This window comes from Lactuca saligna, chromosome 6 (genome assembly GCF_052625555.1).
Source record: "Lactuca saligna cultivar CGN05327 chromosome 6, ASM5262555v1, whole genome shotgun sequence".
Lineage (NCBI taxonomy): Eukaryota > Viridiplantae > Streptophyta > Magnoliopsida > Asterales > Asteraceae > Lactuca > Lactuca saligna.
The window spans coordinates 175,817,878-175,844,576 of record NC_136422.1 but is presented as its reverse complement, the minus strand read 5'-3'; the positions used below and the strand labels follow the sequence as shown (position 1 = coordinate 175,844,576).

The window sequence follows — 26,699 nt, the reverse complement described above, 5'->3', positions numbered from 1 at the left end:
TGCTATTTATTGAGTTGCTGAACCGCCTCCGAACGCGGGGCGTACGGGCGTACGCAGCGCGTACCCGTACGTCATCGCTTACGCACTTCGGACGGGACGGGTTCCTGGGTTCGCGGGTCGGATGGGACGGGTCGGTAGCTTCGCATAGGCGACGTGGTCGATCCGAGACCCTCCATTCGGGTACGCGGGGCGTTCGAGCGTATGCGGCGCGTACCTCGGCCCAAGGCTGACTCCTCCCTCGGATAATACCGAACTTTTAATAAAATTTATATTTAAATTATTTATCAAACTTCAAAAATTCATATCTCTTTCATACGAACTCCGTTTTCGACGTTCTTTATATCCCCGCGAAGGTGAGACTACGATCTACAACTTTCGTTTAGATTCCGTCGGCAAATTCCGAAATTATTTTTATTATTGTTTTTATTATTTAATACCAATCCATCGTTTTTAAGGAATTTCTTTAAAAACTCATAACTTCGCTATCTGAATTCGGATTTGGGCGATCTTTTTACGCACGATCATGGTTCAGAGACATTAAATCATAGAGGGAAATTAAGTAGAACTTATTTATACATTTTATTACTCATAAGTGGTTACAATACTTGACCTATTAGATCATTACAAAGAGTTGAAATATCGGGTTGTCACACTAACATCATCAAATAATATCCAATTAATAATTGGACCTCGACCCATAATCAATAATCTAAGCTACTTAACCATTAGCTAGGGTAAAATACCATTTTACCACTTTTTCTTACTTGACACAAAACCAAGGCCCAAGCCATTTGCTCAAAAGGTATAATTTCCTAAATGGCATTACAAGGCCCAACTTCCATATTAGGCCCAAAAGTCATCATGGACCTAATCCCAAGAAAGTCCATATTCTATCCGTGGCCCAAAGTCAGAAGTTTAATAGCCCAACAAGGCCCAAATCCTAAAAGCCCAAAATATGGCCCAAATCAATGAGGTCAAACCGAAGGTCACTCTGCTGAGTACACGAGGCGTGCTCAGCTCGTACGCTTAGTGTACTCCTTCTAGGACCAGTACATGCAGCATACTCCCCAGATTACTAACACAACCCATTAAGCACTTAATTGGTTAAGCTAACATGTTAAACTCTCAGATATGATTCTAAATGGTGACTTAATACGTAAAGTTGACAACTTTTCAACCATGCATGAATTAATGGGGGCCAACACTAAAAAAGGAACTTAATAAGACTCTTAACACTTGCATGGACCAATATTTTACATAAATTTTGCATTTTATGGAAAATTGACCTTAATTAAGCTAAGAGTTAACATCCACGTCTTCTGGAGTGTACCATAAACTCATCTTTAGCTCAAAAGACGCAAAAATGTATAAATAACACCCTAAGTTGGATAGAATCATCAAGATGAGACCTTTTTACTCAAATGGCTTACTAAGGTTAAGATAACTCTGGATCTACAAGCACAAGCCACTCCCAAGCAACCTCTTAGTGTTCCTCTTCTTCTTCTACACCACAAAACACCAAAAAACACAGTTTCATGCTCAAAACTCACCAAAAGCACTTAAGGTTTCATTTTTAGGGTATAGAGTGATGGAGGATGATCAATAAAATGTAAAAATGTAGTATAAGTTCCTTAAATTGGGTGCAAACCCTAAAAATTAGGGCTTTCCCTTGAAACACGTACGCCATGCATACTCCACGTATGCTGTGTGTATGTGGGTGAATCACGCATCTAGAAAAGAGCTAGTAAGCATAGCGTACTCATAGAGTACGCCTCGCATACTAGCACTAGCTAGGGACCAAAAAGATATAGATTTTACATTAAAGGGCTAAAAGGAAACATACCAAATTACAAATGTTACATCAGTAGCATGGTTATGTATGTGTAGCCTAAAATGAATAAAAGAGTAGTAAGCACTACTCAAATACACCTTACCTTTGGACCTCAAACATGCTTACCTTTTACAAATCATTACAAAACTCTCATTTTAATTCAAGCTTACAAAATTTCTCACAATTGATTCAAGTTTCTTCTGAAGGTTTCCTTAATCATATTTATAATTTAATTGTCAACTCATAAGTGTTAGGGTTTAATCATTTGAACAAACGATAAGTGATTTCACATATGGAGTAGTAGTGCATACGAAAAAAGAACATGGTATTGTACTATTTTACATGATTCACATGATCAGAGTGATCAACTACATCTATTGGAGAACACAAGAGAGAAATTTCATTGATTACTACCAAATTATAGTTTTCTTATCTTCCATACTTAGGTTACACAAACGCGAGGAATATATTTAGGAGAATAATTACCTAAAATATACCATAAGGCCAATCACATAAACTATGATGAATTTTGGTCCACGACATATGTATGGTCTACCTACCGTCTATAAGGTCAACCGATGAATCAGGCTCCACAATTTAACAATCTCCCACTTGGAGGCTGATCAACCAAAACAACTACCATCAAATCTAGGACTCTATAATATGATATATTTGTCTACTCCATGTATTCTCCTTAAGTATTTGGAAGGCTAGTTAAAGCCATATACAACTTCACATTCTTTATTGTCACCACCTTAGTAACATATATGTTGGATTCTTCATGTCGAGGATTTTCTTTAGGTTTAGGGTACCATCACTTATCAATTACTTGATAAAGTGGTACCTCATCTGGATGTGTTTCGTCTTATTGTGAAACACTAGATTCTTTGCCACATGTATTGCATTATTATTCCTAAGTTCTAATAAAAAGTTCTTCAACCATATAAGCTCTTTGGTAGCTTCTGAAATAAACATGTACTATGATTCTAAGTTTGAAAGAGAAACACTCTTTAGTAACCTAGACATCCAATTTATTGGCGTACCTTGAATTACGAACACATAACCTGTGATGATCTTGCCTAAATCCATGCACCCCCTCCCCACAGAAAAATCATGAAAACCTTCCAAGACTATTTCTTTTCTTTTAAAACATAAGGCAACCTTGGTAGTACCTTTCAAGTAGCATAAGAGCTACTTGATTGCTTGTTGAGGCTCTTTTCTCGAATTTGACATAAACTGGCGCATAACTTCCACTACATGCACAATATTTGGTTTGGTTTACACCATATCATACACCAGACTGCTAAATATTGAGGCATAAGGAACTTTATCTATCTATTCATTGTCTTCTTCCTTCTTTAGGGACTATTTATTTGAAAGTCTAAAGTGACTATACGAAGATGTACTTTTAGCATTAGCATTTACCCTACCGGATTTCTCTAGAACATCCTTTATGTACTTTTCTTAAAAATGATTTAGAGTACAAGCAATTATGTCTCTAGCTATGCTCATGCCTAAAATATGTTTAGCGGCATCTAGGTCATTCATTTCAAACTCTTTGAACAACTCCTTCTTCAACATATTGATCTCCCCCATAATCTTAATTATTCAAATAAGTGGCCCTAATCTTCTCTTTCATCGCTGGTAGCACTTCCAGATCTCAGGGCGCCAAACCCTCCTTATTAGCCCGAAGAATAGATAATTGAGTTGACATTTGTTCTCGCTTGTGTTGCTCCTTCTCTTCTCACGCTTGCCTTTCAAGGAACTCCAAGTGCCAACATTTTAACCCATTTTTTTCTTTTTGTATTTAATTGTGCTCATCGAACTTCACTTTCATTTTCATCATTTCTCTTGTTTTCATCTAAAGGTCCTCCGCATGTTTTGCAGTGCGCTTCGCTTTGTTGCATCCTTCAAGTGGTCGTGGCGAAGAGATCTCATTGATGTCATCCGGAATCTCGTCAGTTTCGATGTTGAGTTCGATGTGAGTTTGTGAGTCTGAAACGTCAATCGAACTCGAATTTCAAGACCTCTTCAATTGAACCTCCGATGATGTAGGAGTTTTAATCCATTTTGGATCTGCTTGTACCAACTCCCATGCTTTATCAAACTTGATCACATGTTCCGTCTCGACCCGAAATTGATTTTTTTGTGGATTTGAACAAATCAGAGTCGTTGGTTTTGCTCTGCTGCTGCGACTGGATTCTATTGTATATACCATTGAATTTTGTGCACTACTTACTTATTGTGATATGGTTTTTTCTTCAAGATATTGTGGAATTTAACAAGGACCACTTCCCAGTAAGCACATTTCTTCATATAATTTCTGCAACTTTCTTTTTTAAAGTCTCACATCATGCTACCACTAAAGTATATTTCTCATCCAATGTCCACCATTGTGGAATTTCATCACTTTACGTTACAATAGATATAGCTTTTCCTTTCCCTTTTCCTCTCCATTTCCTACTACTCTCCTGCTTTCTTTTTTACCGATGGTTGTGTTGGTGGTGATGTTTGGGTGGTTGTTTATGGGATCGAAGAGAAAGTTGGGAAAAAGTTTTTTTGTACATTTGGGTTTCGCCCAAAAAGATTTTGTTGAATGTAAGGTAAGGTAGGATTGGCGGTCAAGTGAGATTAAAAGAAGCTCATTGGTATGAGATTTGTAGTGAACTCTGAGAAGATAAAATGTTCAAATAATTTTCGTAACCGGAAAATCCGAGAGGAGAGGTTGTGTTTGGATTTGGTGAGGGATGTTTGGGTTTTGTTCCATTTTTTTGTTGAATAAATAATGAACTTTATAAAATGCAGAGTAAAAAAAAAAGAATAGTGTAAAAAAATTGGGTTAAATGTATTGTATTTTTTTAAATGGCAAACTAACAGATTCCTAAAACACTAGATATGTCTCCTAGTGAAATTTGAATCTATGACCTGACAGGTCACTCCTTACCACTAGATAAAATACATTTTGGTAAATGTGTTGTATTTATAGGTAAATAATAAGGTTTTATTTAATCAAATATGATCGTTTAATGATCAAAACTACGTCTCTCATACCCACAGTCACATTTGTCCTTATCCGTGGTAATGCCGACGAGATGGTCCATAACAAGCACTCGGGACGGTGTTCATTGCCTTATAACGCCGTTATAAGACCACCTAGCAGACGATTACAGCATGGAAGGTACCCATACCATACCATACCATACCGTATATGCTCTAATAAAAAGACCTATAAACTTGAATAGAGCTCTCGGTCAAATCAGGTTGTATGGGCTTTTGTTGTCAAGCCTAGATGACACAATATTGGATAGAAAGAACACTTCCCGATGCCAATATCAGAATCACCTAGAACATCATCATGGGTATTCTGAAATTGATACCCCAAACTGTTGGCTTGTGAGTATCTTCCGTGAATTATATAAACCAGAATCCCTTCATGTTTTCTTTCCATTCCAATTTTTCTCGATCTCACTATCACTGCCAATGGCATCATCTGATCTCAAATCAGCCGCGTTATTGGACCAGATGAAGACCCACTTCTCTACCGACGCCGGCAAAGCCCTCACCAAAAAAATCGGACTTGTATATCAAATTCACATCGCTCCCAAGGTTGAAATTTGTTATTATTATATACTCTACTTTCTCAAAATCCCTAATCACTTGCAATCAAATCAAGTAATTATCATCTGTTATTATGTCGGTTCGACAGAAAATGGGATTCAACGAGGAGATTTACGTCGTCGATCTGAAGAAAGGAGAGGTTACTAAAGGTATGAAGTTCTTGACATCTTTCTACTGTTTCCTCATTTCTTTCTTCTTTATTCTGTGATGTTGGATTAAACGAAGAATTGATGCCATTAGTGGGAGTTTGTTTAGCTTATTAATTTGGAATTCTGATTTAGGCCCATATGAAGGAGGAAAACCAGATGCCACCTTTTCTTTCACAGATCCGGATTTCTTCAAGATTGCTACTGGAAAAATGAATCCTCAAATTGCTTTCATGAGGTAAAAAAAAAAAAAAAAAAAAAAATCCATGGTGACACCTTACTGATTACTATATGAAAGAATAAATCTTTCTTTAATCTTGGTTCATATGTGCAGAGGTAAAATGAAGGTGAAAGGGAGTTTGAGTGCAGCCCAGAAGTTCACTCCTGACATCTTTCCTAAACCCTCAAAGATGTAAGCAGGGTGTTTTATAGATTTGGTTTAGTGGTAGAGATGAAGTTAGAAACCAATTTAATCGAATATGAGCACCATATTGTGTCTAATAAATTCGCGACAATGTTGTTAATGTGTAATGGTGTTGATTTTGTTTGATATGAATGTGATTCAATTATAGCAATGCCAATTGATCCACAATAGCAAAATAATTTGGACATGGTTTTTGAGGCTTGAAACAACAGCACCAGAACATGTAAATTGCCAATTGCAACCTGCTTTTGGAGATGAGAACACTAAAACGCGAACTGCTCTATAATAACAAGGAACTCTTATCTAATTTTGGATCATGAAACAGCAACACCAAAACAACAAATTGAGAATAACAACGAGCTTTGGATTTGAATGTGAGTTGCCATTTAATCTGGTAGCAAAAATACGAAAATAATAACCTAGAAGCAAACGCAAGAACATGAATGTGACAATAACAAACGAACTTTGATGCCAATTAATATAGAAGCCATGACACGCAGAAATATCAAAGAAGTTTGAAAATGGGAAAAACAATCTGGTCGTGGACTCTCCTGTATCAGATATCCACCATGTCAGCACCATATACCTCGTCTGGTCTGTTTTAAATTGTGTCATATTCGTCTTTCATCATTCACCAATTTTATATTTATTTTTAATATAAATAATAATTATTAGTTTTAGAATATTTAACTTACTATATATATAAGCAAAAGTAAATATAAGATTAATAATAATTAAAAGAAATCATTAATTTAACCCAAAAAAGTTAAAATTTTTATAATATTTAAAAGGGAAAATGACAGGTTAACACAACATTCCGGCAAACATTCACAAGTGTGGCGACGGCAATCTCTTGTGCCCTCTCCGTTCCATCTCTCAATATCGTTGCCAGTTTCCTAATCTCATGAAACACCTCCGTGATCACCGCTAATCTCCCCCTTCTACACCCCCACCAACATTTGTCACCATTCTCTTAACACTTGTTTGCTTGTTGCATCACTTATTGGATTCCCGTGTTCTGTAATCTAGTTGCGAATCAAATAATAAAACATTATTTTATAGTTTATGAAATAGGCTATGGTTTTACAATTTTACCGGAGGTTAGAAGTACTGATTTCTCAGCGGCCCAATCGGGGTGAATCTCTTTGAGCAGTACAACTTTTTCCAGTACACTGAAACACTCGTTAGACTGAAAAGCAAGGTTTCCTTTTGCTTCCCAAGTCGCACACGTTCTTAATACTTCTACGATTCAGGTTACAACCCCTTCGATTTCCATTATCTCTGTCTTGTTTGTGTCGAGTATGGAGAGGTTTAGGATCTTTGTAATTGCGTTTACAACATGAAGTCACCAGCCCTACAAGGGTGACATAGTCTCCGATTTTGAAAGCTCCAATTATGGTGAAGCAGATGATGACTGTATGTCGATGTAAGCTTCCAGCATCTTCTCTGGTTTTGACTTGTTAATGAATTTTGAGAAAGGAACAAATGGTAAATATGTTCAATATGTTAGAAGTACTTAAAAGGACAAGTAACTTCGAAGTTTATTCCCTTATAAAACATGCAAATAAGTTAAGGGGATGAAAAAGCAAATTCGCAATACATTGTTAGGCTAATATATCAGTTCCCTATTTAAAAAATAGATCAACCCGACTGGAAAAACATAAAATCTTAAGTAATCAAAAATAAAATACAAATATCTAGTTTTTGTAGTCGTCGATAGTTGATTTGTGTAAATATGTTCCATCAAATCTGAATGAAGGTTGTTATACATTTCTCGGTTACATATTTCCCAAACATTAGTTTGGTATTGTTGGACATCAATTTCTTCTTGTTCAAAAGATGATTGAATATTGGTTCCATCATAGGTACAAATCACGAGATATTGGTCTTCTGTGATAATATTATGTAATATGATGCATATATATATATATATATATATATATATATATATATATATATATATATATATATATATATATATACATTATTTTTCTTAATTCTTTGGGAAGCCATGTTCGTGGTGGGGTTTTGCTATATGTTAATGTTGCTTAAGGACATCAAATGTTCGTTCAACATCTTTCCTTATTGATTATTGTGTTACCTTTAAATTTCTTCATTTTTCATCTTGTGGACATGTGATGATTTGAAAAATGTAGAATATCAAGGATGTATCTTATGAATAAGAGAAAACTTGTACTTATATTTTACTCCAATTACTTTAAACGGACACTCAAGTGTTATCCATTTAAGATGTATTTAAATATCAACGACTAATGAGGAACATTAATGTTAATGTTGGAACCATAAATGTCAAAGAATACATGTCAAATCCATAGATCATTTGACATCACTGTTTCTGGAATTATCGTTGGATGTGAATGATGACCTTGTATGATTGATTTTGCTATGCATAAGGGAACTTTGTCAACAACCAATGCTTCCAAGAATTCCAAGAAAGTCATGTTTGGATTCATGTGCCTCATAGAATTGCAGAATGTCATTCCAAATAGAATGTGCCAATATTGTTTTTGTAATGGTTAACGACACCTTCATAAAACATATAAATACTTTTCCATGAAGTTTTCTCATACATCTTGAAACACTAATCATGAGTCGGTGATAATGTGGTATGTTATTTAACGGGTGATGATATGCACTTCCGTAATAGTGTAAAATCATTCCATATATTACACCCAATGCTCATCAAAAAGCCGATAACACGTTGTAACGTCCCAAAAACCATAGTAAAATTTTTTATTTTAAAAAGGGAATAAACCATTTTCCATAAAAAAAAAATATAATCAAAATATTGATGCACAACCATATCATATAATCAGAGTATCAAAACATGGAATCTCTCGAAAACATATTAATCACTAGTCAAGTATTCACCTTCCCCCGATCCTCTAAATTACCTGAAACATTTAAATCCACAACTGTAAGCCAAAACTTTGTGAGTTTCCCCAAAATACCCCACACAAAAATAAAGATGTTCGAGGATTATTTAGACGCTTGAGGATATGTTGAGGGATTGTGTAATAGACTTTGGTAGGATTTGGGACTGCTACCTTCCCTTACCCGAGTTTTTGTACAATAACAACTATCATTCTAGCATTGGTGCACCGTAGTACGAGCTTTTATATGTGAGGAAGTTTCGTACTCCAGTTTTTTGGGGAGGTCGGTCACAGGGTCATGGGGAGGACTAAGGTGGCGCTCCAGACGATAGAGGTTATTCAACATATAAGACAGAGGTTACAGACAACACATAGCCAGTATAAGTGTTATGCTGATAGAAGATAGTCCGAGTTGGAGTTTCAGGTTGGGGATATGGTACTAATGAAGGTATTACCTTGGAAGGATGTTATACGCTTCATGAATCGGGACAAGTTGGACCCTTAATTCATTGAGCCTTTTCGAGTGGTAACCAGGGTGGGAAAGGTGGATTTTCCCAGAGGATTTGGATATGTGATCATGTCATCTGTCTTCTAGACTTTGAGGTAAGTTTCTCACTATACTCGTGGGTCGAAGGCACCAATATTAGCCCACTAGATTATGTTATGTATCCTTTGGGTATAGGATTTTGCTATACTATAGTGGTAGGTTAGATTGGTAGATCTTTAAGATTACCTATCTGTTTCCATATGTCGACATAATGTGGCTGGGTTGAGGTGGTACTACTTTGTGCTATAAGCCAACAAACTTAGGAGCAATCTATTCATAAGTTGAGGGTTGAAGCGGGAAATCTAGCCTTATGTTGTAGGCACGAGGGTGATCTAGTCATGATTTGTGGGTTGGGAGGGACAATCCAATCTGATGTTGTGGGCTCAGGGTAACCAAGTGTCATGTTGTAGGCCCAATATGAATGCATTGTATATATAAATAGTGTGTGGGGTATTTTGGGAAAAATCACTATGTTTTGGCTTACAGTTCTTTATTTCATTGTTTTCAGGTATTTCTGATGATCGGGGTAAGGCAAAGACGTGATCGTACACATCCTCTTAGGCTTTTGTGTTGTGAGAGATTTACTTGATACTCTGATTTTTTTGGACGTGATTTGAAAACAATGGTTGTTATCTATGATTTTTTAAGGAAATGCTTTTATAAAAATGAAAAATTTTATCATGGTTTTTTGATATGTTACACTATAGCATTTAGCTGGACCGTTCTCCTAAGCCTATAATATGGGCCTAGACCGCTTTCCTGAGCCTATAACATTGGGTTGGACTGCTCTCTTGAGCCTACATCACGGGGATGGGCTACTCTACGTGGGCCTATAATATCAAGTGGAGCACCCCGGGTATCTTGGCCTACATTAAAAAGTAGGACCGACTCAACCCAACCACAACACATAAACACTAGCAAACATACAAACAATAACTAGCAAACACAGGTAATCATTACAGATCTACCAAACAATGGCGGATGAGCGACAGCAAAGGCTGAGATTACTTTTCGTGGCAATGGGATTGTGGGTTTTCTTGAAGAAGAAAATGACCAGGTGTATGAGAGAGAGATAATGTGTGTGTGTGTGAGAGAGAGAGAGAGGGGGGAGGGGTGTCTGTCCAAATTAATTATTTATTTTCTTTTTCATTTAAATTAAATAGAAAAAACATTAAAAAAATATATCAGGACATTACAGTCATTTCAATTTTACAAGGGACCAAATTTACGTACAAACATGACCAAAATGACTATCAATCCAAGAAAGTCGTGATTCTGACTAAAATCCCCCCAAAAATGCATATCATATGGACCATTTTTGCAATTTCCTTAAAAATTTAAAATTTTGGTATAATATTTGAAAATTAAAAAAATTGAGTTTTTTTTTTTTTTTAATATTTTCCGTTTATAGCCGCCAATGACTGCCAAGCCCGAGTTTAACCGATTTCCGCCAAACACCGTAATCCTAATCGATTCAAGTCCGTCAAACGATTAATAACCCGTCAAGACCGATTTTTGCAACACTGATCATAACATATATTTAAATAAATTTCTTTATTATGTGTATGTATTTAAATAAACAATTTTATATAAGGGTGTTTAGGATTGTTTTTTGAACTCTAAAACTGATATTTATATAAAAATGTTTATTGGTTTATAATGGTGGTAAAGTAATTTTTTAAGAAGTGTTTGGATTTGTTTTAATGGTGAAAAAAATCAATAAATTGATAACTTAAAAAAAATGTTTGATTGAAAAACTAATTTCTAAAATTATTGCTGTTAAAAAACCAAAAACAATTTCAAAAAAATCATATTTTACATGTTTTTTTAAAGCTAATAGAAATACTATTTAAAAAAAATATATTTTTGAGTTTCTGGTTATTAATTTTTCAAAAAATAAAAAAATCAATAAAAATAAATCCCGCACACCCCCGATCCCATAGTCCATTTCAAGAGTCTTGTATGCAATCTAAAGTCATCGAGTGAAAATTCTCAATCATTCCAAACGTTTAATCCACGACAGAAAGTCTTTTTAAAATTCCTATCCTTTCGGATTAATCACCAAATCCAATCATTACACATTCAAACATGAGTCTCGACAGAGTCGCCGCTTTCACTCAACGTCTGTTCTTAGTCACGTGCTTTCTGGCTCCCTCCCTTGCAGCAGCTCCTACTTTGCTCTTTCAGGTTCAAATCAACTCCTCATAACATCAAACATCTTACTTCTAATAAGTTTTAAGCTCTTACATAACTTTACAGGGGTTCAATTGGGATTCATGCAACAAAGATTGTGGATTATATAATTCCCTCCTTGCCTCCATTGATGACCTCGCCGCTGCCGGAATTACCCATGTTTGGCTCCCACCTCCATCCCAATCCGCTGCACCACAAGGTCGGGCTATCTTCCTTCCATTTACTTCTGTCTGAATTCTGATCATTTAAGTATAAAGTAATTAATCATGGTTTTGAATTTATTACTGTTGCAGGTTATTTGCCAGGACGTTTATACGATCTGAATGCATCAAAATACGGGAATGAAGAACAACTGAAATCTTTGATCAAAGCTTTAAACAACAAGGGAATCAAATCCGTTGCAGACATAGTTATAAATCACAGAACAGGGGAGAAGCAAGATGGAAGCGGGAAATACTGTATCTTCGAGGGTGGAACTCCAGATGAACGCCTTGATTGGGGATCTTCCATGATTTGCAAAGACGACGACTATTGCGTTGGCAATGGAAATCTCGACACAGGAGGTCCCTTTACAGGTGCCCCAGACATCGATCACATAAACCCTACAGTCCAAAAGGAGTTATCTGATTGGATGAACTGGCTCATGACTGAAATAGGGTTTGATGGGTGGCGATTTGATTACGTAAAAGGGTATTCCTCGAGTTTCACCAAGATCTACATGAGCAACACGTCTCCAGATTTTGCAGTTGGAGAGCTATGGAGCTCGTTAGCTTATGGGCAAGATGGAAAACCAGATTACAATCAAGATAACCATAGAAATGAACTTATGAAGTGGGTGGAAGAAGGTGGTGGTGGCGCTTTAACAGCTTTTGATTTTACTACAAAGGGTATACTTCAAGCAGCTGTGCAAGGTGAGTTATGGAGACTGATCGATCCAAATGGTAAACCTCCTGGGTTTATCGGAATTATGCCTGCGAATGCTGTGACATTCATCGATAACCATGATACATACTCGCAAAATCTTTGGCCATTTCCTTCTGATAAAGTTATGTTAGGATACGCCTACATTCTCACTCATCCAGGAATCCCATCGATTGTAAGTTTGCGTTTTTTTGTGCCATTAATTATTATCGATCAATGGTTTAACAAATTATTGACTTCTGTTTTGCGTTTGATTTGTAGTTCTACGACCATTTTTTCAGTTGGGGGTTGAAGGAAGCGATCATAAATGTATCAGCGATTAGGGCAAGGAACGGGATAGGTGCAACGAGCCAAGTGAAGATATTGAAATACGAAGATGATCTGTATGTTGCTGAGATTGATGAAAAAATCATGGTGAAGATTGGATCAAAAGATGATCTTGGAAATCTTATTCCAGACAACTTTGAGGTTGCTACTTCTGGGTTGAACTACGCTCTATGGGAGAAAAAACCATAAAGTTTGAATGTAGCAATTGTTGTATGTTGTAATAACATAATACTTGATAAATTGTTGTAATAATATAAAATATATTTAATCAAATTGATAACTAAAACGCGGCAAACCCATATAATTTCTATGTAGATAATATTGTTACAAATACAGAAGTTATGAGTAAAAATTGCTTTGTAACCCCCATTATGTATTATTACTATTATTATTATTAGTATTATTATTATTATTCTTGTTTGAATGTCCTTTCTTTTTGCTGAAGAACATTAAAAATCTAGGAAAGAACGATTTCTTCTTTTTCTTCCGAGCCTTCCCTTCACGAGATGATCCAGTCACATTGTTGTTGCTTTCAGAACTCTTGCCTTCTTTACCACGAACCAATCCTTTCTGTCTTCCATTTTCTTTAGCTTTTCTTCTTTGTTCACTTTCAGATCTCCATGTTCTAAGCTCCTGTTCTACAGCCAGTTTCCCTTCCTTAGCCTTCTCAGCTTTCTCCTTTGCAATCGAGAGTTGTTTCCTCTTTAAAACTATATCTGAGTTTACTTTCTCAAGGTTATTCACTGTTTTCACTTCCGATTCCTTTGCTAAATCAATCTTTGACATAGCTTCTGAAACCCTCGAATTAGCTTCGGTCTCAGCTTCTTGAGCTTTTCGAGTTAGTTCATAGTAATCCTCTAAAGAAATTGTAACTCCAGATTCTCCTTCACTCTTTCGAGCTGATTCGGTTTCATTAAGTGCAGTAATTGCTCCAACAGCTAATCTTTCTGAAGCTCGAGCTGCTTCAATCTCCTTTTGAGCAGCAATCAATCTGCTTCTCATTGTTTCTGCTCCAGCTTTCGCTTGATCCGCCATTTCTTTCGCTTTCTGTAGTTCTTCATGTGCTGACCTGGCTAGCGATTTAGCATGATCTGCCTCTTCGGCTGCTTTCTGAAGTTGTTTCGGGAGTTCGATTGCTTTTTCTCTTGCTAATTTTTCCTTCTTTTGAATTAGGGAAATCTCTGAAATTGTTCTATTTAGGTCACATTCAAGAGATGCTACTGTTACTGATGCCATTCCTTGTCTTCGTTTTATCGCGATGAGTGTTGATTTCTCTTTCTCGAGTTCCGATTTCAATGAATTTGCAGCTTGTTTCAATGATTTGACCTCATTCGTTGCTAATTCGATGCTTTTGTTCACTTCCTCAAGGTTAATCTTTTCCACATCGATAGCGTCTTGCATCTGTTTACGTGTATTGCTATTGTTATTTAACGATTCGTTATTTTCCATTTCTTTCTCATGATTTTCGCCCATGTAAGCAGCTAATTCGGATTTCAAGTCGTGAAGTAATACTGAAGCAGTTTCGAGTTTGGACTTAAGATCTTCAACTGAAACGATTTGTCGATCGACTTTTTCCAATTCCGATTCCGATTCTTTCAATTCCTTCTCCCAATTCAAAGTATCTTCTTCACGTGCCATTCCGATTCCGGTTCTGTATTCCTCCGCCTCCATACGAGCGGCATGTGCGGATTCCAACGCCTCTTTTGTTGTCATGAGTTTGATAGTCAACCCTTCAACTTGTTTCTCAATTTCTTTCGAATTAGAAACAGCCTCTTTAGCATCCTTTATAGCTACATCTCTTTCAGATATCAATAATTCATAATCTTTTTGGAGATCTTCAAGCTCCTTTTTAACAGTTTTCACCTCAGAAACAGCAGCTTCATGTCTCGCATGTGCAACTTCTCTTTGTATCTTCGCAGCAACACTAGAATCATCAGCAATCCCTTGCTCCATTTCTTCCACTCTTAGTTTCGCAAGTTCTGCATCTTGTTTTGCTTGACGCTCTTCTGTTTGTGCTCTTTCAAGATTAAGTTTTAGTTCTTCTACGAGCCTTTTAGTGTCATCGAGCTCCTTTAGCACATGTAGCTTCGATTCTTCGGCTTTCTCTGACTTTTTCTTAAACAATGGGATCTCTTCACGCGCCTTTTTGAGCTCTTGTATTATATACTTCCGCTTCTGCAAATTAGGTTTTAATGTTTTATATATCCATAGATTTTTTAGTGTTGATATAAACAAAATGGATGATATTATACCTCAGCGGTTTGGAGTTTATGGGCTTTCCAATCGATGATTCCACCAAACATGGAAACAGCTGCTTTAACAGATTCGAAAGGTGCAGTGGTATCGATAATAGCATTACTATAAGTTTTCTGAAGCTTTTTCCCAGAATCAGCCTTCTCCAATTGTGCAATGGTATCAACATTACTATAAGATTTCCGAAGCGGTTTCTCAGAACCAGTCTTCTCCAATGGAGAAATGCCATTAAATGCCCTTTGATCATGATTGCAAATCTCACCATTTGTTTTTCCGGAAGGTGATTCCGGATTTCTTGTTGGATTATTTGCTTCTGGTTCTGATGTTTCTAATGGAAGAGATGATGGAATTTCTTCTTGAACGTGATCATCTGGTTGTATTAGGGTTTCTTGGGAAGATGTTAACCGATCATCTAATGGTTTTGGATCAGTTGAGGCGTCTTCTTCAATTTCGGATCCTTTTGATGTATCTTGTTCAGAGCTTGAATTACCGAAATTTTTCTCTGCGTTCGATCCATTCTCAGTGTCTTCCTTCCCTACTTCTGTTTCAGATTCTAATTCTCCATTTGTGGTTAAATTTTCTTCCAGAGCTTTCACTTCATCCATTCTAGAATTGTCAAACAATCACCGTTTGTTGGATATTGAGATTCAATTCATAACACAAATCTTCATTCGTGGAGGCAAATCACGAAAAACAAATCAATTTGCAAAAAATTTCATCCAATGATCAACTGTTCTTGGTCGTCATCCCCCTCACATCATCGAATATTCATTGCATCCTTTCGCCAATGAATTCAAAGGATCATACGAAATAATCAAATAATTACAACGCCCTAACAAAACCCACAAATCAACATTCGATCAAATTAAACTCGGAGTTAGAACGAGATAAGAGAGATTAAACGCATACCAGGAAATCCCAGAATCAAATCCAGAGGTTTGATGAAAATATCTCCTGATATCGAGAATAATAACTTGATTAACTCCAACAAACCAGCGATTAAAGCTTCGGAAATCACTATGTAAAACAAATCCAAATGAAAATGATAATCAATTGATGAGGAAAGCAAAGGAATTAGTAAAATGGATGGAAATAATGAGCGCAAACAGAAATAATACCAATTTCACCACAACATGATCTGAAAGGCGCGCTGTTTTTCGAAAAAAAAATCCGTGTATGTGTCTATTTTTAGGTTTAAATATATTTTGATTGCTATATTTAGTTGAAAATGTATTTTTATTGTCATGTAAATAGAGATATTGTGTAATTTAATATATATTGTGAAGCATTAGTTATCTTTACTTTTTAATAAATTAGCACCTACATACATAACTTTAAAAGAATTAAGAGGGAACCAAGAAGAATTAATGTTTTACTTTGTGGAAAAAAAAGAGCTTGTCTCCTTGTGCATTGTCTTCGTCAAAGAGGTTTCGAGAAAACGTTAATAGAAGGAAAATGCTGAAATGTAACCGAATGGGATCTCAAATCACAGATATAAAGCATCAAAGTAAGTCCTTGTTTGTTGCATATATAATTTTGTGTATTTTTTAATTTGGATTCGGTATTTTAATATGTAACTAAAATGACATTAATTTTTTTTTTTTTTCTGAAGATAAAAATATTAAAATAACCCATTCTTTTGACAAAAATAACTTCAAATTTTCTACTTTCCTGAAAATGGCCACATATTTCATAATAGGGTCATTGCATAATTATGGACTTCATTACGTAAAAATCATTATCATAAATCTTAGTTGCGATTTAGATTGGGTTTGACAAGTCAAAGTTAAAGTCAAAGCTAACTGATAGCTTAATTTATTTTGTAAACTCATTTAAGTTGTCTTGTTAATAACAATTAGCAACCCTAAAAGTAGTTTATAAGTTAGGTCCCGTTTGATACGCATCTTTCGAGGTTCAAACAGATCTTTCTGACTGAATGGACCGGAAAGACTGTTTGATTTGCACAAAAAAAAAAATCTTTCCCGGTAATATATGTCTTTTCCAGAAAGCCCCAAAATCATATCTTTCTGGCTGAATGTGCTGGAAAGACAATTATGCATCAAACCTCACCTTTTTCTTTTTTCCTTGGATTATTAATTTTTTAAAATTTAATTTTTTTTTTTTTATCATTCAGTACAGTCAATCAGATGCATAATCAAACAACATAGTTTCTTTTCCAGTCAGAAAATTTTCCTAAACAACACTTTACCGGACAGTACTTTTCCAGACAGAAACTATCAAACAGGACCTTAGTTTTGTAAGCTAGTTAGACTAGTTTTTATGAGTTTTTTTATTTTTTTTTTCAAATATACATTTAATTAATTATAGAAAACATATTCTTCTAAATGTTTTTTTTTTTTTTTTTTTTTTTTTTTTTTTTTTTTTTTTTTTTGTAATTTTATATCTTTCAACTAGCTTATCAGTTAGTTTTTACTAAACATCACTTCTATCAGCTATGTTTTACCAAACAATATTTTTATAAGCTAGTTTTTTAATTAATAAGTCAAACATAACCTTAATACGAGTAGGTTTTATTTATGAAATAACTTTTTTGTTTTAATTTGTTTCACCTATTACAAAATTATCCATATCACTTCGAAATTGGAAACTCTTTTTATAGAATGGGTGTTCTGAAATTTTAATCTCCACAATTATATTCAAGCATTTAAACAAATATTTTATTCCAAAATGAGTTCATCCAAGGAGTTATTCGTAGTTCTTTGTATTGGATGGTCGTAATAGATAATCGTTGGCGTTAATTAGTTCATCAAGACAAATGTGATACATTATAATGTAGATTTACCCTCAAATCTAAACCTTTATGGTTCTTTTGATTTTGTGGCAAGAAAGCTATGTATCGAATATACCATCAACTTTTTATCTTTCCAACATCCTAACTATAAATTTATTATAGTGATAATTGATGACAGTTAATTCAAACACTTGCTAAATATTCTTTGTGGCATATGTCTAAATATTGTACATATGTGTCTTGTGGATGGTGTCCATGTACATAGATTTGTTGTATATAGTGGAGATCGATATATTTTAAAGGGGGGTGGTGGAAATTTATCACACACGGGAAGCAACAAATTGTAGAAGTATTTTAATGTCATATAAGGTGGCCCAGTATTTTGTATATTGTATATGAAACACAAGCCATAGGTGTATAGTATGTTTCTATGGGATGGTGATAATCATATTAGTACATATAGGGACAATGAGTATAAAAACGTTTCTCCCCATTGTTAATGATTACAATCTAGATCCTCATTGGGTGCCACTAGAATTGTTTAGGATTTCCAACCTTAAATGGGGTAAATCTAGAGGATTAGACTGATTTTTTACTTTATATTTTTATTTAAAAATAACAACTTATAATAATCACAATGATCATTTTTTTCTTGGTCGTCTTGAACCTTTGATGATATTTAAATTCTCAGGACTGACCTTACCAAGTACATCATAAATCCACCATCCAATAACACATATGAAAAACCTACAAATTTTTAAAAGCAAAGAAGATCTTAAATTATCTCGAACTGAAAAATATTTAAGAGGGTTTTCATATCAAAATGAAAGGATTTAAAAGAAAAAGATCCCATGTAGCATGTGTTGTTAGAAACTATATATGAAGGACACATCAAACCTACCCTAGTTCTTGGTGTTGGTGTTTTCCCTATTGGAATTTTTTTATGAAGACACTCGCTCAAGAACGCAACTGCACCCCAATCATCACCAAGGCAACAAAAAAAGGTCTCGATACATATTAAGGGCGTGTTCGGCAAAATTAGCTGGTAGCGGGTGGCTTGTAGTGGGTAGATTGTAGCTTGTAGCGTTTTGTTAAACGCTACATGAAGTAACATTTGGATTTGTAGCGTTTTGTTTAAACTAAACGCTAAAAGCTTGTAGTGCCGGACGAGACTTTCTGTTCAAAATAAAACGTTTTATCAAACGTTAGCAGTTAAAAACTCTCAAACGTTTCGTGTCGAAGACGCCCTAAATAGGTTATGTTTAATAACCTCGGCATAATATATCCAAGAAGTGAAATCATCGTGGATTTCAATTTAATTAAAGTAAAAGGTTGACATTTCCTACAAAAAAATTTTGACGGGCTAAATGTATTAAAACATTTAAGGGAGATCCAAATCATTCTTCCGTTATATTGTCACAATTTTAAAAAGGTAAATATCACCATGATGAAATATTGTTAATGGAAGCAAACTATAATTTGAGTACATCTTTGTCACAATTGGTTATACAACATGCTTCATTTTCATTACCATGTGCTTACGAATATTTTTAGAATAATATGTGTGTAACACTCATGATTTGCGCCAGAGCTTTTACCTTATTAGATTAATTATTATTCTAATACAAAACAGTAAAATGGTCTTTGTGATTAGTTAAAAATTATTACTTTAATCCAAAAAAATTTAAACTAGTACCAGAGGTCCAAACTTTTCGTTGCAACTTGGTCCAAACTTTTTATTTGGTGGAAAAAAAGGAAAGTAAATATTATCTTTATTTAAATTCACTATTTAACTAAGCATCTCATAACCTACAACCGATTTCTTGATTACCATCTCCATTTGTTCATACTTTTCCTATAGTTTTTTCTACATCTCTTTTTCTAAAATTGTCGGCCAAACATCACATATACCAAATAAAAGATGAAGTAGTGATTTACGTAGTCAAGCTTTACATATTTAAGTAGCATAACAGGTAACAATATCTTTATAACAGATTACATCTATGAATATGTTGATACATAATTTACTCTGTCCATTTCTTTAACATGTCGATTTCTTGATAAATCAGTCACTTTTAGTTAATTTTATCCATTTTTTAAAAGCTATTCCCTTGAAATTCATTCTTCCCAGCCTGCCCCTGGATGCACGGGATAGAAGACAAGGTATTGTAACATTCTCATAAATCTGATTACTTTTAGTCACCATGGTTATGCTTAAATCACTAACTTTCATGTTTTGGAAGTCTATTTTAATTACCTTGAAGATAGAATCATGAAATATTCAAAAGCTATTGTTCCATCTCAGCTTTACTACCGATCCATCGGTTGCTTCCCAAGTAAGTCTTATCTCTATTTTATTAGACTTATTGATTTCCTTTTTTTATCATCTTTGAATAGCTTCTACAACCAAATTTATGTCTCTTGATTCCTATCAGAAAAGTATATTTGCGAAACACCGTGTTTCTATTGGCATGGGGCTATAATAATTTGATACAATCCTTGCATTAGAGTTATTCGACCTTTTGCATCGATTTTTATTGTAATTTAAAATTGACTAAACAACTTTAATCGTCCCTGCGGTTATGCAAAAAGAATACAGACTTCGCTCTCATCTTTAATTTTTAACCTCTTCATTAATCTTCACAATTCTCTTTAATAATCATTGGAGGTACCTTGCTACCTTTCGCATTTACCATATTAATTATGAAAATTATTTTACAATAATCATCCAATTGTTTTAGCTAGTTTCTTTTTATAACACCCATGACTTGAGGTAATAATAATTATTTAATAACTTTGTAATTAATTGTTGGGCTATGAGATAAATAATGGATTATGGAGTGAGCTTTAACAAGTGGGCCGATAGGATTTGGGCTGCCCGAAGACGCACACTGGATGTAAGCTTGGCGTACGCGGGGCATAGTGCAACATTGGATGCGGGGGGGGGGGGGGGGGGGGGGGGGGGGGGTGGGCGGAGGTGTGTACGCACAACGTACGCAAACAAACTCAAAACCCTAATTTTTAGGATTTAAGCCATATAAATACAACATTATGACTCAAACCCTAGCCTCCTTACCAGCCTCTCTGTAACACCGTAGATTTTCAAACAAATTTTCTCATTTTAAAACACAATAAAACACATGTCACATTCTTTCGAAAAATCAAAAGTATCAATTTATCAACACATTTTTAAAAGTTGTTTATTGCAAACCCAGGATCCTCAAATATAACTCTTTTCTCTTGTGTGTACAATCAAATCGGCGCCTTCCTACGATCCTGATAAGAACCTGTTCTTGTGATGATTCAGGTGTTGGAACTTGGGTTGAGAAGTCGAGGTTGAGGAGTACGATGATTTATTGTTTCAGTCTAAGAGTCAGTGATATTACTGGACAATCGAGATGTTCGGTATTAGGATGGTATGAGACTTTGAACAACTAGAATCAGTCGTGATGAGAAGTTCCTAAGGATTTCTTTTGAGATTCAGGGTATTTGAGGTTGCTTGATCTCTTTAAAGGAGATTATCAGGCGTTGCGTAGCACCTTCCAAGGGCAGGTGCGATATTGCTAGTGGAAACATTCTGTGGGATGGTGTGTGCGTCAATTGGAGATGGTTCGAACCCTAAGTAGGGGAGAACCGGGTATTTTATTGAGGGAACCAGAGATTTGTGCAAGAAAGGGTAGGGGTTGGATACAGAAATCTGCAGCTCGAATTCATGAGGCCAGGGTCATTGGTGATCAAATAAAGGTGCAGAGCGAGATAATGCATGTGGTATGTGTATGAGAAAGGATGGGTGTCTCCTCGACAGTTGGCCAATGATCAGGAATCCGGTGGTGGCTAGGGTCGTTTCAAAGGAACACTCGTATCGATGGTATGGGCAGTCGAGGACTTCTAGGTCGAAGTATGGATTATTTATGCCCTTTTTAGGGTGGATAGAATATTATCAAGCAGCTAACTCCGAGGCCGGTATGTGAATACTTGCTTGGATTTTGAGCAGTAGGGGAAAGGGTTTTAGAGGATCATCAGCGTGTTCTGAAGCGTTAGCGCCTTCTTTGTATTCCAATTGAGTGTTTGAATACACTGAAGTTGCGCATTGGGTAAAATGAGGAATTATTTATGGAGTTTAGAGGAAATGTGTTGTTGTATCTATATGGTGCTAGGAGTAGGAGATCAGTGGTTAAGGCAGGACATTGCGATGTTCTGTAACGGTGTTCTGTGGTGACCGGGTATAATGTTCCGATTTCGGAGTTATTTAGAATCTTGAGTTGGGACGAGTAGTGGTGTATCATGTATTTTCAGTTCCAGTGGGAGCCCTTCGGGTATTGGCATCAAGAGGGTTTATTTAAGAAAGTGGATCTCCGCAGAGGTAGGTATTTTGTTATAGCGGTTGCCGCCGGAGTCTGTGATGCATATGTGGGGCAAGTGTGTGTAGGTATCTATGATAGTCTACGGAGCATGAATTAGTGGGCGTAGTGTGTCGTTGGGATGAGAATGAGAGTATGGGGTGAAGCTACAGGGAGCCGTAATATTCACTAGTCCGAGGGTGTTGTGATACTACGGGGAGCCGTAGTACTCACAAGTCAGAGAGAGGGAGTCGTGGTACTATGGAGAGTCGTAGTACTCACTAGTCAGAGGCTATCGTGTTATTGAGGGGAGCTGTAATACTCACTAGACGGAAAGAGAGTGTGATGTTGGAATGTACCCCGATCAAGGTATTGATGGGTTTTGGTCATAAGACATCATATGTGCTCATACAAACCCTAATGCTTGGATCTAGGTTTCTCTATTGTACATGCTTTGAATCGAAGACTATAAACCCTAATTCTAGCATACATATACTCATATTAACATGAGAATAAGTTTATAGTGTTACCTTGATTGTAATGTAGCAATAACAATCCCAATTCTCCTTGTATTGACTTTGGAATGCTTAGAGTCACAAGTGTCACTCCTCTAATGGCTCACAAACACCATAAGCAAGAGGATGAAGAGGAGAGAGGTTGGAGGCTGCCAAAAATGTGTGTAAACCCTTACAAGAAGCTTAGCCACGTTTTTGAGCCTTAAGGGGTCTTTATATAGTTGGGCTATTAGGGTTATCTAACAAGGAAACCCTAATTTGGATGCTTAAGCCCTAAGCAACCCATAGACTCCTTTTAATCAAGCCCTTGGACGATTTCCTTATGGGCTTCCCCATAGAATTCGTCCAACCCTTGATACAAGGCAATCCATGGCCCAAATTATAATTATCTTATAATTACAATTCTAGTCCCTTAAGTTTAATTAATCTCTTTTAGTCACAAAACTAATTACCAATTAATTATTGACTAATATTAATTAAACAATATGATTTCTCCTTTAATATTTTATTCCCATAATATATTAATAAATCATATTTAATCCTTACTCTCCATAATTCATCCTATCAAGTTGCTTTGGTGAAGGCAACCTAAAAGGACCATGCACCATCGGGTCAAGTACATACCAAAATAGTTATGGACTTAGACACTAATCCAACAGTCTCCCACTTGGATAAGTCTAACAACTATTCTGCGTATGACTTCAGATCCTGATCTGCAATCGTAGCTTTCCAAAGCCGCTGTCAACTCTGATCATATCAGATACGCGTGTCCTTAGATAAGGGATCATATATTCCTCCATTCTAGATATCGTCTGAGATATGATTTCTAATCATTCTCTTTGTACTACTTCTCGATTTCTGATTTATGACGACAGACTAATTGAACAAATCAAATTAGCCCTAGCCCGGCCGAGCATTTACGTATGTCATCACTAAACCATCGAGGGGCCCAAAGATATCGCTTTTATCCTACTTTGGATAAAAGGAACGGATAAACTTTGATACAATGCTCGCTTGCACTCACTAACCAAATCACACACAACAATATGTTTTTTAACACCAAGTTACTAGTGCGTTTACATATTATCAATGTGCAACCGATTCGCAAGATACAACTCACACATCTCGGTTTCAAGAATATAAGATGTTATCGTCTCACCAATCACTCGTAATACAATTCATGGAGTGATCCAAGTGAGCGTGGGTTTAATCCAATGCTCAAATCATATTCATAAGCACTCATGAACGTTGCAGCAAACATTTGCTTATGTCTAATACTCTTCTAGACAATCCACACACCAATTCACGACAGTCTTCATTCATATCTACTTCCAACATATGAACGACTGTGGCCTGTTTGAATAATTCGATTATTCTTATTAAACTCAATTATTCTGGAAGTCAAAACATGCAAGGTGAAACACAAGAATAATACTAATCCCATATGGCCTCAAACCTTTGAGTATAAACAAAACACGTTTTATTTATCACCATATCGATTACTCATTATTTGTCGTTTCGGGTAATCAACTTCTTACTTGAATCATTACACTTGTCCCATGCTCCTAGCATGCACACAATGTTTACCTATGGTTCTTACTTTTGTGAAATAGACAAATTGAACACATTTCCAATCATTCTCATTTTACAACTCCAAATCCATTTTCTTAAGTGTAAGAATATCAAATTCTTGTTACTTATAGAATATACTAGATTCTAACACTTTATGCAACGATCCTTTTGTAATGTCACTGCACCAAAGTCTCAAAGACTATTGCCAATGATATTACAAATTCCTCTATTGGAGATTGTTACAAGACAATTCCTTAGATATGATGTCTCTCACTCAAAGTACATTCCTTTGAACATCCTTTTGCATAAAAGTTTCTAATTTAGACATAGATTTTCAATATTTACTTCCCAATATGGACACGCTTCCATATTTTCCATATGACAACTAATTTCTTAATAGAATCTTATCTATTCGTAATGATGTCGATATTGTCCATCCAATATGGAATCATTTCCATAATTTCCAATACTATACTTCCAACTACTCACAAGCGACCAATTCTCGTCGAACTTCGAATCGTCCTTTGATAGTTGTTTAATTATTTTAGTCCAAACCAATTCTAGTCCCTTTTCCCTCTAAATGCACTAGACATTTGGAAAATTTTAGAATGGTAAAACATTAAATCATTTGCAATCGATCCTATATTCGAAGCGTATGGGACATGACGCATAATTTTTTATTTTCTATGTTCTCAAAATTCGAATTGTGAAGAGGAATGCCGTAATCATAATCGAAACTTTAAGAGCACACTATGTACCTTTGACTAAATTTATTAACATTCCACAACCTAATCCTTTAGATTTGAAATGAAGCATAATATTCTCTCCCTTAATTATAGCAAAACAACCTTTCAACTCTTACAACTTTGCAAAGTATGACTCTTGTTTTCTATAATTAATATTGCCAACTATGCAATACTTACCTTAATAATCATACAATCATAACATTTATGCTCCCACTATCATGATGATTATTATATAAAACATAACACTTATGCTCCCACTAGCTTCGACATGTATTCATAAACATCTTAACTTTCAGAAAAAACAATACTTATTGAATTTCTTAAGTTCATGTTTCTAATACTTAGTGCTTTGATAATCTTTTATCAAGGCTTCTTGAACTTATACACCTTTTCCTTAGATAGTTCATATGTGTGTCTTAACAATTAAGACTAATTGTCAAACCTCACAATTCAAATTATGGAAAGGGATGTCGTAACCATGATCGAATTCGAGAATGCAATTTTACAATCACTATCTTTTAAAATCTTTCTTAGTGAAAGCATTTTCTCACAATCATTTTCATGAAGGAGGAAATCTTATGACACTTAGATTTAAATGGTGTATTTGTTCCTATCCATGTGAATTTGTTAAAAAACAAAGTTTACGACAAATTCAAACTCATATGGATCGAACTTTCTCAATCTTGATTTCTTGCCTTATGGTAGCACAGCTGCCCACCATGTTTTCCAAGTAGTTAAGCAGCTCACCTTTTCCTATCAATGTACTTTCCATTGATCAAGGTCCTTGCCTTTTATGCATTCAAATGAGAACTCATAGGACTCACATGCATAATTAACTCGATTGGATTGACACAGAAACAAAATAATGTCTTCACGATAGGTTGTAAACCTCAACTCGTGTGCTAGTGATAATCAATAAGGTTTATTTGATTTATTCTTGAAACCTTTCAAGACCATTAAGACTCCCACTGACTCCTTGACATATAAGATTCTCTTGTCAATAAACATTTGTTGACAACCAAATATTCAAGAGTTAGTATAGCTTTTATCAAAACACTTCATAAAATGGTCTTAGTTGGTCTTTGTCTTATCCAAGACATCACAACTTTCCACAATTGATGAATGTTATAAACCTTCTTAATACTATTCACTCAATGTCACAATCTTGACTTTAAGACTTGTTTTGGAACGAAGTATGATTGACTTCTTGATTTGACCATTTCTTCAATCTTTGATTCCTCTTCTTGGACATACAATTGTACCAAGACTCACTTAGAGGATCAATTGAGATATGGTTCTAAATCATTAAGACCTATCATAAAGCATAAAAGCTACTCTCCCTTCTTCTTAGAATGGAGAAACTCTTATCTTTCTGCCTACTTGATTCTTCTTATTCGTTTTGCTATTGATCTAAACCCTTTAATCAATTCAAAATTACACTTAATCTTGTAAGTGTAATCATATTTACTAAGCCTTTAGTAAATCATGACGAATATATTTGTTACTCTTATGGTGAACTTGATCAACACACAACTTTGTGTACTCGATCTCCTAATCCTTCACTTGACACTTTGTCAATGAATTAGTCTAATTTCCAAATACGAAATTTCTCATTCATCA

The 26,699-nt window shown here is 35.4% G+C and overlaps 3 protein-coding genes and 1 long non-coding RNA gene across 4 annotated transcripts; 2 read left to right on the top strand and 2 right to left on the bottom strand.

Moving 5' to 3' along the window:
- Positions 1-4,983: 4,983 nt before the first annotated feature.
- On the top strand, positions 4,984-6,170 carry LOC144999906 (sterol carrier protein 2-like). Its single transcript, XM_078959061.1, has 4 exons — positions 4,984-5,437; positions 5,538-5,598; positions 5,731-5,833; positions 5,930-6,170. The coding sequence occupies exons 1-4, from the start codon at positions 5,003-5,005 to the stop codon at positions 6,009-6,011; spliced, it is 681 nt and encodes a 226-aa protein (XP_078815187.1). The 5' UTR covers positions 4,984-5,002; the 3' UTR covers positions 6,012-6,170.
- A 580-nt stretch (positions 6,171-6,750) lies between these two features.
- On the bottom strand, positions 6,751-7,510 carry LOC145002179 (uncharacterized). The gene is made up of 2 exons (XR_013661838.1): positions 7,115-7,510; positions 6,751-7,044 (listed from the first exon to the last, which is right to left on the bottom strand). It is a non-coding gene; the product is annotated as an uncharacterized LOC145002179 (long non-coding RNA).
- Positions 7,511-11,405: 3,895 nt separating this feature from the next.
- AMY1 (alpha-amylase-like protein) lies at positions 11,406-13,265 on the top strand. Its single transcript, XM_078960628.1, has 4 exons — positions 11,406-11,647; positions 11,720-11,852; positions 11,947-12,749; positions 12,836-13,265. The coding sequence occupies exons 1-4, from the start codon at positions 11,549-11,551 to the stop codon at positions 13,088-13,090; spliced, it is 1,290 nt and encodes a 429-aa protein (XP_078816754.1). The 5' UTR covers positions 11,406-11,548; the 3' UTR covers positions 13,091-13,265.
- Positions 13,171-16,323, bottom strand: LOC145001259 (protein WEAK CHLOROPLAST MOVEMENT UNDER BLUE LIGHT 1-like). The gene is made up of 4 exons (XM_078960627.1): positions 16,273-16,323; positions 16,064-16,171; positions 15,154-15,986; positions 13,171-15,076 (listed from the first exon to the last, which is right to left on the bottom strand). Exons 3-4 carry the CDS (start codon positions 15,757-15,759, stop codon positions 13,271-13,273), a joined length of 2,412 nt encoding a protein of 803 aa, XP_078816753.1. The 5' UTR covers positions 15,760-15,986; positions 16,064-16,171; positions 16,273-16,323; the 3' UTR covers positions 13,171-13,270.
- Between the last annotated feature and the right edge of the window lie 10,376 nt (positions 16,324-26,699).